Below are 14198 nucleotides of genomic sequence, written 5' to 3' on the forward strand. Positions count from 1 at the left end.
TACGGGTTTAGTATCTATCTTCACCATTGCTATCCTTTCATTAAACTGCAGGTAGCTTTCAACACGCATCCCGGCGCTCTTTCTAAGCATTATGCCTACTCCAGCATTACCATTTAGCGATCCCGTGTGTATCATTCTGTAGCTTCCACTCCAAAAGTCTCCTCGCTGGGGCCACTTCATTTCGCTGATGCCTAATACATCGAGGTTCATTCTTCGCATCTCCACCTTCAAGTTCTCTAGCTTACCATAGGTACGAAGTGATCTGACGTTCCATGTTCCTATCCGCAACATTCTATCTCGTTTGACCGATGTACCCTCTCGAGTAGTCCCCGCCCGGAGATCCGAATGGGGGACTAGTTTACCTCCGGAATATTTTACCCGAGAGAATTCCATCATGTCATTATATAAATTGAGTGGAGTAGCTGTGACTCCTCGGGATGATAATGTGGTGGTTTCCTCTTGCCTTCCACATCGCAGTACTACAGCCGTTAAAGTAAATGTTACCACGCCCGTAGTGGAATGTGTGTCGCTGTACCGACCAGTATGGTCTCCACCTTCGCACATGTGAAGAAGAGCTGCTGCCCTCTCCCCCGGGTGATGGGAGGCATAATTATTGGCGGCCCCCAGTCGCCAAGTCACGGTATCTTCACAGGTTTTGGTATCTTTTAAATGGCCTACCTTACCCAAGGGTAGCCCAATACCCCCTCAGAATACCGCCGCTTTTTGTCCACGACTACTTATTCGACGAGAGAACTCGCTTATCTCGCAGCTAACCTCTATATCTTAAGGTCGACCCACCATCCGCAACCCGGTGGACGCACTCGGTGGCTTTTAGCTCAGCCGCGAGCAAGTTAAACAGTATACTGGAATTTAACTTTGAATTAATGGGAGATACCACAAAAACGAAGACACAAATAACCTGAACTCTCAAACAGGTAGATTCAATGTTTCGACCATTTGTCGACCTACCTCGGGAAGGAGATAAGTGGTGACTGACCCGAGCCTCTAATGTATGTAATGACCCCCGCCCCATCTTTTAGTCGAAAAATCATACGTGTAGCACATAATAATTGCATATTAGCGAGTCACTTGCACTAAACTAAGAAACATATAAAAAACATAAAAAAGAAACACTCACACGGGAAAGTTTGGTGGAGCTTTCGAAGCCAATAGCTCCTTTCTCAGCATCAAAGGAAACACTGGTTGGGCATGCGGGGAGCGGGAGCAAGAAATACGTTGGACGAGGGAAAGGGAGGGAGAAAAAGGGTAAGGGGGAGGGGGTTCACAGGCCGCGTTCAAAACTAGGACGGGTTACACGCTTGCAGGCGCCAAATGCAAGCTAATTAGAGGGTGTGGAGTCAGTGGAGGGCGGAGTCAGTGGAGGGGAGGGATGAAATAACTGAAACCTTGAAACAATCATTGAAGAGCGAGTCGTGAGACAAGGAATGTGTGGGTGCTAGGAGTGATGCGTGGTGGGATAACGGACAGCAGGAGGTGCGATGATTATTCAGTGGGTAAGGGGGGTAGTTCATGCTTAGAAAGAAGAAACACCTACATAGAAAGCGGGGCAAAAGTTATAGTGAAGAAAATAGATGATAGTGGTGGAAGTACAGAGGGTGGATGGGTATATCGGTGTGGCATTTTTTAGTGTTCCCCCCCCCCAAAATTTCTGGTACCCCTCCCCCCCCAGAAATTCCTCGAACTTCCTCCGAACTTATCCGCAGAACTTCTCCCGCCAAGAACTTTTCGCGCTAAGGTTTTTTCGCGCAAAGGATTTTTCGCGCAAAACGCCTGTAGCAAAACCCTGTCTCGCAAAATCCTGTCTCCGGAAAATGCTGCCTCCGGAAAGCAGCATCCGAAAGCCAGCACCGGAAGCCAGCACCGAAGCCAGCACCGGAAGCCAGCACCGAAGCCAGCACCGAACCCAGCACCGAACCCAGCCTACCTGCAATCCAAGACTTATATAGGACTACTGCGGAGGAATACTTACTCCTTGGCAAGCAAGGGGAAATCGGTGCTAAGGCCTTAGTATTGTACTTGGAGTGAGAAGTTTTACCATTGTCCTATCACAACTCTCTCTCCCTCCAACACCTCACCCCAGTATCTCCCTCCCCTCCATGTGTTCCAATGAACTATCCCTCTGATTCCTCTGATGTCTCCAACCCAGAAGTTGAGGGGAAATTCTGGGTGCTGTGCTGTAGTCTCAAAACCAGGGAATGCTGATTTTGTGGAGCGGCCGTTCTATGCATGAGTGGCGCAGTAGTTGAATTCGCCTGGCTACCCCTCCACTCCCTGGAAGAATCCCTCCCCTCAAATCCTGGCTTTTCCTGAATAGGAGAGCCCTCTTTCTGATCGTGACCTGCTGGGAGTCACATGTCTTGTGAGGCATGAGATTTTTAGAGCAATTTTCTGCTGGTATTTAGCTGGTAATGTTTCCTTTGGGATCATGAATTTACTATCATTGTTTTCTGTAATACTTCTGATTTTTTGAATACTCTACTTTGAATAGATATCGTACGGTAAGAACTCGTAAATTGTTTTTGGCTACCTTTTTCTTGTGAGCTGTTTTTCTTGTTTGTGGAGTCTTTCCCTGATCCAGCATGTGACCGACGGTTGGAGTATTTCCCTTGTCTGGACTTACGTGAAAAATCAACCAGATTTTACGACGTAACGTCACATTTTGGTAGCAGAGCGTGGTTCGATTTCCTGTCCTCTCGTCGAGGTCTCCGAGTGCTGGACAATGGTGACATTTCTCCACTATTTCTCCACTTTTTGCAGTTTCTGGTTGTTTCTTCTCTTAAAAGTGAGTTATTTTATGTTCCATTAAGTGCTTTTTGGTTCGTGTGGGATTACGTGACTAGTGTTGCCGACTTTTCCTCGTGGTCATATGCCATTTGACATTAATGTTCGTAATGCTCGTAATGTTCTTGATAGTTTGGATAGCAGCTAGTTATTCTCGCACCCCTTTTGTCTTATTGGACTCTTCCAATAATGAGAGATAGTTTTATTTCTCGCTCTTTCTCTCTCTTTTTCTCGTTGTCGTCACTTCACTTTTCAAAATGCCTGGAGGTACTGACAACCCGTACGAAAAAACTTATTTAACCACGGGCGAGGATCGTAAGGCCAGGGGTACGGCTAATGTGTCCGTAGGAAGTGAAGTTTCTAATAATGAACGGGAATCTTCTTTAGAAGTGGTTCCACCTCGCCCAACGCACGAGGAAAGCAGTGATGTTCACGTCTCTCACGAAATGTCTGCTTCTCAGACATTGCCAGTTTCTGAAGGGTTAGTAATTGTCAAACAATTACTCAGTGATTTTCCGCCATTTGAAGTGTCAAACAGTGAGAATTGGTTTAATTTCATGTTAAAAGTTAATGAAATCGTTTCTTTCTTTGGTTCCTCTGTCAACGTTATTGTACCTTGTAGTATCTAAACTACCTGCCAGCTCTCGTCATTTTTGGTTGTCTATGTTAAACTTGAATCTCGCATGGTCTCAAATCACAGAAAAAGTTTGGGCTAGAATTGTTAGTGACAGAGAGTTTGATCGCTTGATCACTACGAAAGTTAAGAGATTTCAGTTCCCTCGCGAAACGCCCCACGATTTCGTGTGTTCTGTGCGTAATGCCACTCAGGTGCTGGGTTTGCAGTATTCCGAGTCTTCTATTGTACGACTCATTATTCAAGGGTTAAATCCTTTAACAAAATCTGCAATTATGTTCTCAAATCAGCCTAACACATTTGTAGAATTGGACTCTGTTATCACGCAGGCTTCTAAACATTTAATGGACTGTGCTGAATATTCCAACACTTTCCATCGTATCTCTAGGAATACGTCTTCTGTTGCCTCTTCCAGTGCGCCTAGGGAAGTTTCTTTTCCTATTAATTGTTCTTACTGTCATAAACCTGGCCACAAAGTGAACGAGTGTCGCAAAAGACGACGATTTACTCAGCCTGCCGTGAGTTTGATGAGTGTCCGTGACAAGTGTTCGACTCGATTGCCAATATTATCTATTAATCTTCATTCTATGCCATGCCAGGCTTTAATTGACACTGGGTGTTCAGTTTCACTGTGTGATGAAGATTTCTTTGCTTCTCTGAAATGTTGCCGGAGAAAGGTTATTCGTAAGAATGTTGACGTCGATTTAATCACTGTGTCGGGGCAGCCTTTTCATATTAATTCCTCTGTCTCACTCAAGGTTCAAATAGGCAAGTTTTCTTGGAACCACGTGTTTTATCTAGCTAAAATCCCGTTTCCCGTGTTACTGGGTGTGGATTTCATTTATAATTCAAAGATGATCATTCGTCCGGCGAACGTCAGTTTTGAAATTGCCCCGAATTCTCTTTTTTCTTTTACGGACAATTGCGAAGCGTTTAAATCGGCGCCAGTTAGTAACTCCTCCAAATCACATGTTCTGTCGTCCACTGAAATTACGTTGTGTGATAAGTTGAAGGGTTTATTGGCAAAGTTTCCTGATGTGATTTCTCAAGAATTGGGGGTCACATCTGTTATGACCTACGAAATTGAACTGCTAGATTCTACTCCGATTCGATCCCATCCTTATTCGTTGTCACCTCCAAAGGCAAATTTAATGAAGAAACACATCCAATCTTTACTTGATAAGAAAGTGATTGAGGTTTCCAATTCAAACTGGTGTTCGCCAGCTTTTCTAGTGCCTAAAAAGGATGGATCTGAAAGACTAGTGGTTGATTACCGTAAGTTAAACAAAGTTGTTAAATCAGACGGTTATCCAACACCTTCTGTTGAACATGCATTCCAATATCTTGCTGATGCAAAATATTTCACTGTTCTTGATCTCAATTCTGCCTTTCATCAAATACCATTATCTGAGAATTCTAAGAAATTAACTGCTTTTGTGACGCCGTTCGGAGTGTACCAGTATAATAGATTGCCATTTGGTTTTGTAAATTCTCCTCAAATATTCACTCGTCTCATTAATGAAGTATTGGGCGATTTGAAATATTCATGTGTCTATCCATATATTGATGACTTGTGTATCTATTCCAAGTCTGCTGAAGACCATGTATCTCATGTTAATGCTGTCCTCAACAAACTACGCAGTGCCGGTTTGACGGTGTGCGAGGACAAGGTTAAGCTTGGTGTGGAATCACTCACTTTTCTGGGCCATCTCATCACAAATGGAACCTTGCAAGTTGATCCTGAGAGAGTGAGACCAATTGAACAATTCCCAGTTCCCAGAAACGTGAAGGAAGTGGCCAGATTCATTGGACTTTGTGGGTTTTACTGCAAGTTTATTCCAAGGTATTCTGAAATTTCTATGCCACTGACTCGCTTGAAACGTAAAAATGTTCCTTTTCAATGGACAGCCGTTGAAAATGAGGCTTTCTGCCAGTTGAAGAAAGCTCTCACCAATCCACCAGTATTATCTTTCCCTCGATTTGACGAGGAATTTCATTTATTTGTCGATGCCAGTAATTTGGCGGTTGGTGCCGTTCTGAATCACAAAGTAAATGTTGATTTTGTCCCTGTGGCTTTCGCTAGTAAGGCACTCTTGGAACATGAACGTAAATTTTCTTCTTATAAATTGGAGTGTCACGCAATTCATTTTGGAATTCAAAAATTCAGTGTTTACTTACAAGTAAAACCATTTCACTTGTACACTGATAATGGTGCCTTGACATGGCTTTTCTCTCATCCTAAGCAGTTGGGCAAATTAGGCAGGATGGTGCTTAAATTATCCTCTTATAAATTCACTGTGCATCATGTTCGAGGATCATCTAATTCTGTCGCAGATTGTCTTTCTCGCATTGAGCCATCCTCATCTACAAATAGTCATTTAGATGTGGAATCTAACACTCATAAGGAGTCAGCTGTTCCTTATTCTTGTGTGTTACATAAATTGCCTTTGTCATTTGTCGACATTCGAAAACACCAAGAAACTGATCTCGTTCTAAAGGATATTTTCAATCAGATTAATAATAATTCCTTGAACGACAAAAACTATTTTCTGAAGGGACAGCTATTATGTTATGGGAATTCTAAAATTAAGCGAGGAAGAGCTGTTTTGCCTACGGTCTTGAGGCCTATGATTTTTCAATATTTTCACTGCTCTAGTATGTCTGCTCACTTGGGCATGGCTAAAACTTATGATAAGATTAGCAGACACTTTTGGTGGAAGGACATGAAAAAAGAGGTTTATGACATGGTCAGAAAATGCCATCTGTGTCAAACTTGTAAACCCAGAAATGCTCCACCTCCTGGCATGCTATCGTCGCACAATCCTTCTGAAGTTTGGGAAAGACTTTATATTGATTTTGTGGGACCTTTACCTTTGACTAAAGGTGGACACCAATATATACTTTCTCTTATTGATGGTTTTTCTAAATTCTGTTTTCTTGAGCCAGTTCGTAAGGCTACGGCTGGTTCGGTTGTTTCAATACTCACTCAAAGAGTATTCCCGAAATTCGGTTTTCCTAAATATTTGGTGTCTGATAATGCACAAGTTTTTAAATCTCATGCCGTTAAGGAGATGTGTTTGCAACTGGGGGTTAAGCAAATTTTTGTTTCTCCATACTATCCCTGTTCTAATCAGGTAGAGAGATTGCATAGAAATCTAAAATCTGCACTTGCTATTTTGTGCAATAATGCTCACCATATGTGGGACACTATGCTGGCTGACTTAAATTTTGCCCTGAACACTGCCTTACATGAGAGCAGTGGATATTCTCCTGCCAAAATAATTTTCGGCAGAGAACTTAAGCATCCTTTAATTAATCAGTGGGACATTCCAAAATCTTTATTCGAGAATGATCTCAGCGATAATGACAGACAAGCATGTCTGAATCATGTTATTGCTAATTTAAAAAAGGCCAGAAATAGGCATAAAGAATTCTATGATAAATCTCACTCCCAAATCACTTTCTGTGTGGGAGATCTTGTTCTCTGCAAAAACCATCCTGTCAGTTCTAAAGGTGAACAGAAAATGGCAAAACTGGAACCTCTGTGGAACGGACCTTTCGTCCTTAAAAAGTATCTCTCTCCTGTAACAGTTATTCTGGAAGTTTCTCCTGGGAAAGAGAAAATTTGTCATGTTTCTCATTGAAAGGCATATCATGGTGGCATTGCTAATTCCAGTAATTAAAAGGAGAGAAATATCATTGATTTTTTTTATTTTTTTTATTTTTCTCAATGAATGCTAATGTTTGCTTTCTCAAATACTATTTGATGCTTGATTTCGGTGTTGAATTTCTCTTGATTCCTAATAATATTGTTTTGAATAATGAATAATAAGTCTATTTCTATGTTTGTAATTGAAATTGTTCTGAAATATTGTATTGTACTTGCTTATTCTCATCTGCTTAATTCACTCATGTAATTTAGTGTTGGTCTACTGTGATTGTGAGATGAGGTAAGGTGGTGGAATTATGGGTGCTTGGAGGGAGAGGACGGGAGAATAACTTGGGGGGAAATCCCCGAGATGGCTCGTTTCCAGATAAGCTGTGGAGGTGGCCCCAGTTATTAAGATTCAATTGTGTTTTGTGTCACCTTTCCTCCACCAAGACTTTATGGACATTCTCACAATTCTTGACAGTGATAAGTGTCGTGATTTTGCAGTGTTCGATATTCTATCGATGGCTGAGTGATTGAATTGATCAGCTGATCTTAAGACTGCCTACTGTGTTTTAGTGTGGCTTTGGCGTTGAGTTGCGACCTTCATCGCCCGACAAGTATGAACTTTCATTTTGTCGCAAACAGCACGTAGCTTTTCAAGCCATTTCTATTGTTAATTGAAGAGTGAAATTTAGAGTGATTTCTTTTGTTGATGCAATATGCAGTTGTCATTTTGTTAGCATCGCCTATGCTTCTTTTTTGACTTGTTTAATTAATACTGAGAGATATATATACACATCTTGATTAAATTTAGTCAGTACTTGATCAATATCTGACATGAATACCATATGCCTTGTAAATTGTTAATAATTATTGGAAAATCGAGGAAATTAGTGCAATCTATTGTCATTTATGTAAAGCTTGTTGAATTTTGGAGGATTCTTTATTGATAATTAATTATGGACTGATAATATTTACAAACATGGAGGGTTTAAATGGAGAATTAATAATGCCAAAGTATATCAATTAAGTGAGACACATATTATGCTGAATATTTTTGCTGCTATTTTGATAACTAATAATTATTTAGTGAATAACCGTATATTTGAATAACCTTGTATTTATTGTTTATATAAATTGTGATATATATTTTGTTGGTCGACCCTAACTTTCTCTTGGGTTGTAATATGAATTTTGGGTAGAAGTTAAAACTCATTTTTGTCAATCGTTGATTTTTGATAAGGTGGTTGAACCCAACTAATGGGACAACCCAGGGTTCTCATGAACCCAACTGCTTTACCAACCCAATCTTGCCCATTTACTAAGTGGTTGGTTATTGTATTGCTTTACTTGGTTTTAGAAACCACAAAATATCTCTGATGAGAGAAGGAACATTTGAGTTTGGTAAAGATATCCTGGTGTTATACCAAATATAATCTTCCCAGTTCCTTCTAGTCGCTGGTGATAATTATTTGTAATTTTGATTCACTGTACACCGAAACAAGCATCACATTATGACATATTGATTATTAATTTTATTTTCTTGCTATGTAATACTAAATAATTTACTCTATATCATTCAGCATTATTTCTTGTCTCACTCTTGTAATTATGTCATGTTACTCAAGAATTCTGTTGAATTCCAAACTTCACTCTTGAAGTTATCATTTACAGAGTGATAAAATGTATGTTCTTGTTAAAACTATTTTTGAGTGATATTTCTTGCAAACTATCGTCTCAATCAATAAACTTTTTTTATATTCATTTCAATTCTAACCACTGAATAATGGTTTTTAGTAAAATTCATGGGGGGTTAAACAGTGGGGGTTCATCCAGTGAAAACCAGTGGACCTGTGATGCCTCGATAAGTTTTCCTGGCATTAATCAGTTCTTGGTGGACGTGTCTTTGTCCACAAGTTCAAGCAATTTTTGTGGTCATTTTCCCACAGAGGATGTGGCATTTTTTAGTGTTCCCCCCCCCCAAAATTTCTGGTACCCCTCCCCCCCCAGAAATTCCTCGAACTTCCTCCGAACTTATCCGCAGAACTTCTCCCGCCAAGAACTTTTCGCGCTAAGGTTTTTTCGCGCAAAGGATTTTTCGCGCAAAACGCCTGTAGCAAAACCCTGTCTCGCAAAATCCTGTCTCCGGAAAATGCTGCCTCCGGAAAGCAGCATCCGAAAGCCAGCACCGGAAGCCAGCACCGAAGCCAGCACCGAACCCAGCACCGAACCCAGCCTACCTGCAATCCAAGACTTATATAGGACTACTGCGGAGGAATACTTACTCCTTGGCAAGCAAGGGGAAATCGGTGCTAAGGCCTTAGTATTGTACTTGGAGTGAGAAGTTTTACCATTGTCCTATCACAACTCTCTCTCCCTCCAACACCTCACCCCAGTATCTCCCTCCCCTCCATGTGTTCCAATGAACTATCCCTCTGATTCCTCTGATGTCTCCAACCCAGAAGTTGAGGGGAAAATTCTGGGTGCTGTGCTGTTGTCTCAAAACCAGGGAATGCTGATTTTGTGGAGCGGCCGTTCTATGCATGAGTGGCGCAGTAGTTGAATTCGCCTGGCTACCCCTCCACTCCCTGGAAGAATCCCTCCCCTCAAATCCTGGCTTTTCCTGAATAGGAGAGCCCTCTTTCTGATCGTGACCTGCTGGGAGTCACATGTCTTGTGAGGCATGAGATTTTTAGAGCAATTTTCTGCTGGTATTTAGCTGGTAATGTTTCCTTTGGGATCATGAATTTACTATCATTGTTTTCTGTAATACTTCTGATTTTTTGAATACTCTACTTTGAATAGATATCGTACGGTAAGAACTCGTAAATTGTTTTTGGCTACCTTTTTCTTGTGAGCTGTTTTTCTTGTTTGTGGAGTCTTTCCCTGATCCAGCATGTGACCGACGGTTGGAGTATTTCCCTTGTCTGGACTTACGTGAAAAATCAACCAGATTTTACGACGTAACGTCACATCGGGAGGCATTTAAGTTTGGGAAGTAAAGAGGCTGAGTTTGGAGAAAATACCTTACAGGTTCTTCATCTGGAACGGTAGCAAGGTGAGGGTGGAGTGGTGGTTACTGGCAGAGATTTTTGAAGTGGACCGGTGACTCAAATTTGACGGTCTTTTATAGGTGATTCGTGGAGTAGTAAGGAAAATCAAGGAGGAGTATTTGTGGTTTGACAGAATGGTGATCTCGTCCATCCTGTAGGGCATGAGCGCCAGGAACATGTGAGAAAAGAGGGGGAACATTTTTCATCCGCGCAGGGTTTATTCGGAACATACGTTTTTTTTTAAATTTTATTGTTTAAAAGTTTTTTGGGGTACCCGCAGCGAAGAAGAGAGGTGTGTAATTTAGATAGGAACTTCTGAAGATCGTCCGCATTACTGCAAATCATGTGTCCACGAATGGAGAGAGAATAAGGGATGGTGCGAGTGAATGGCAGCTATTGCAGTGGAGGATTTCTGTTTGATGACGGCTTTGATGTGACCCGAGTTATTGGATTTGTGATTGCTAGAAAGGTGCATTTGAGTTTAGTGAAGAGGCAGAGGTGTTAAGAGAGTTGATATCAAGAGACCAGGGAAGGAAGATTTCGTCTATGTATCTAAACCAAAGAAGTTTTAGAGGGCAATCTTTTAGGAGGCTGTCATTGAACAGGCCAAGAAAAATAAGAATCATCATCAACTTTCATGGTTCTTGTTCCTAACTCCAAGGAAGGCGGTAGTGCTATTGAATATTTAGTCGTGTGAGTGTTTTGCATTGTATCTTTCATTGTCTTTTATACTGTGTCTTACCTAACCTGGGTTATATTTGTGGTATATATATATGAACTATTTAAAAAACACTCACTTGCTCGAAGGTATGCCGGGTGTTTGGCCTGCAGTCATGGGCAATCATTGAAGTCAACGGAAACAACGCCCTCACTTTGGCGAGCCTTGCACTTGGATATTTCTTTGGCACCCACTTCACCTCAAAAGAATTCGTGTCCAGGATGCCGCACATCTTGAGAATTGCATTCTCGTCAAATCCATCACCATACAACCCAAGCACATCCCCAATGAACTTGGCAACGTTCTGTCGATAAGCAACGTACGCCGGCGTGGACAACCTCTCTTCCACGTGACTCTGAAGGCTGTTCAAGGTGTCCCAGGAGCGAGTCGAGGCGCGCTTGACCAGCAAGCAGCGAAGGGGCGTGACGAAAGAGTAGGCGGCGACCTGCGCCGAGAGCGCAGCGTGCAGCAGAGCAGAGGCGCCGATGCCGGCCTTCTCGAGCAGGCTGCACTCGGAGGCGTGGTGGGGCGAGGCGCGGCAGTCGGCCGAGCAGAGTGGCCAGCCGCAGCCGGGACAGGAGTGGGCTGGCGGCGTCAGCTCCTGGTGACAGCCGAGGCAGACGCAGCTCGAGGCAGCTTTGGGACCTACTACCAGGGCCACCTCCCGCAGCAGCAGCTCGCCCGCCTCGAGGTCCCTAGCGGCTACCAGGTGGCGGCCTAGCCGCTCCGACTGGCTCAGCGCATAAGACTGCTTGCATTCGCGCTTGTGCTCGGACCAGTGCTGCTTCTGATGGCCACGGCTGCAGTAGAAGACGGACCTGCATCCCGAGCAACGGAGGGATGTTGGCCCGGAGCAGACGACGCAGCTCATTGCCTCCTGAGGATATAAGACGCCTTAGTAAAGAAACGAACGGGAAACCTGGGGGGTGTAGAATTGCAGCCATGCGAGTTGAATTGTCCGAGTACGAGTCAGTTTTGGGAGGAGGGAATAATTTCTGAATATTCGTTAAAATAATAGAATTCATTCACAGCTGTTAATACTGTACTTAAAAGAGGTGAAATTTGTGAAAAATAAATTTCTTAAATATAAGGCATCATGAACATCATCTAATTCATATTTTGTTCTCAGTGAGCAGTGAAAACAATATCCAAATAGTCTAAAGTTTGTCAGAATGAATTCACCGATAAAACCTCAAGGAGATAAAGGTATTGCACACCAGAACATGTTTTTGCTTTAACACACTCCGACGAGCATGACAATTGAGAAGTGTGTTGGTGAATACATTTCTGCCACTGGGTCATTTCCGTTAACATGATATACGATAAAGAATTCCGAGGGAATTCCTTATCGTATGTCATGGGTCATTATGATTTGAGATTAATAATCGAAAACACTGTTTGTTTGACTTCGTAACGCATCTCGTAAAGTCTCTCAAAGGCAAATCAGGAAATCACTTGATCAACTCCTTGAAAATATTTACAAAGACAGTGAGCTATTATTTTTCCTGTGAGTACTATTGCCCACAACCGAAAATTACGGTGGCTTAAAATATGAAATGGATGTAGTTTTCCCATTAGTTTCCACATAAAGCTTTATGCAGTGAGATGAATAAGGGGGGAGGTGTTTAAAATTTAATTTTAAGGAACGAAAATGAACATAAATTACTCGCCAAAGACCTCGAACTTTTGGAGCTCTTGCACTCATCAAAACCAACCTTGCGATAGTACGGCATTTATAGGAGGAGATGAACAGGTGGGGTCATTTGCGCCATAAGGGAAAGGCGCGTAAGAAAGGGTAGAGAGAGGACCGGAGCGGGCATTTGTTTGCTCACTGAGACACCCTGAGGTACTCAAAGTGCCAACGCATCGCTTTTCACCTTAGAACGCCCAAGGTACCCATGAATCGGCGCATTCACATGTAAAATTGTTTTTTATACATTTTGAGTTACTTTCACTTTTTTTACTAGGGTGAAAATAAATGTTTACTAAACCTGATGAAGTAGAATTTCTTCTAAAGTATTTAGTTTTCTATAAAACTAAGAGAATTTGTTTGTCTAGATCACTAAATTTAAAAAATTCTGAAGCGTTCTGAAACCGGGTTTCAGCTCTCCGGGAGTGAGAACGTAAATTACGTGAGTGAGAGCGAAGCGGTTAATAAAAGGAGTCGAGGAGAGCAAGCACATGTCGAGACGAACGGAGTGCTCCACTTGAAATACCCTCTACACGGCACTCAAGCAGGGACCGGGAAACTTTTGAAAAATCCTCACCTCCACTACACAGGCCCACGTCATCGCAAGCCTACATTAGCCACGAGACCAACGCAATTCCCCAACCTTGCAATTAGGACCCCAAGAGCAATGAGTACCTACCTTACGCATGCGTCAAACCAAGTCAATATCATTAAAAAGTATAACATGGTATAATTAGCGTTTGAAATATTTATTATATGCTTATCAGATATGTGCTCCTACCAACAGTTAAAATATTATGAAATATTCAGTAGATGCAAGAAATTGAATAAACAAGGTTTCTCCAGCAGATGCTTTCTTCAATAGGTAATTCTCAACTTTTGATACTGATTACACAATTATTTTAAGATGAAAACAATCGAACAGTTTCAAACCATCGCATGCTTTAATGTGCATTCACTAATTGAATCCCATGTAAAACTTTCCAATAAGAAATGGTATTAATTTAACGAAATTCTTAACTCTGAGTTTTTCACGAGCCACATTCTCTACAAACGAATAACTTGGCGGAACTAGTAACGGATAGGTCCATGACCAGATTGCGTTGCAACATTGTGAGTAGCATTTTGACAGAAAAAAGATGAGCATGAAGTCTCGTGGAAGTAGTAATCACCTGCGTGCACTGCGTAGGGCTCTTCGAAGTCTCAAACAATCACTCAGCGAGCACGCAAACAACCCCTTCGATGGCAAGAGAACCCTTCTCATGTACTGTTGAATGCCATGCCTACTCCGAGCACACGTCACAGCAATGCTATCCACTTTTACTGGCCGTCGATCATTGGCCAATCATACCATTACCAATCATTGTCTATAATTCCAGGCCTTACAATTTCTCTTCCTCACCTGCAATTCGTTCATTCTATAACTATATACATTCCGTTGGAAAGAATTGCCTCCAGTTTAACCCCTGATGGCTCTCCTCTCACATTTCACAGAAATAGCACCACAGCGGTTGAGCTACTTGGCATCTCAATGATTCTCGCTCTAGATATTCAAAAGAATTAGAGAATCGCACTGCTATCATGACCTCTAAAAGACGCCAGCAAAACGTTTCATGAGTTTTTTTGGCCCATCCTTCGCCGACCCCCAG

General features: G+C 42.1%; 1 protein-coding gene across 3 annotated transcripts in view; it reads right to left on the reverse strand.

Moving 5' to 3' along the window:
• LOC124170933 (SET domain-containing protein SmydA-8-like) overlaps positions 1 to 14198 on the reverse strand; it is a 98807-nt gene that overhangs the window by 22051 nt on the left and 62558 nt on the right. For all 3 annotated transcript variants that reach the window (XM_046550000.1, XM_046549998.1, XM_046550001.1), the window contains exon 2: positions 10939 to 11736. In XM_046550000.1, coding sequence (XP_046405956.1) covers positions 10939 to 11736 — 798 coding nt within the window. The remainder of the gene's footprint in view (positions 1 to 10938; positions 11737 to 14198) is intronic.

This window comes from Ischnura elegans, chromosome X (assembly GCF_921293095.1).
Source record: "Ischnura elegans chromosome X, ioIscEleg1.1, whole genome shotgun sequence".
In the NCBI taxonomy this organism is placed as follows: domain Eukaryota; kingdom Metazoa; phylum Arthropoda; class Insecta; order Odonata; family Coenagrionidae; genus Ischnura; species Ischnura elegans.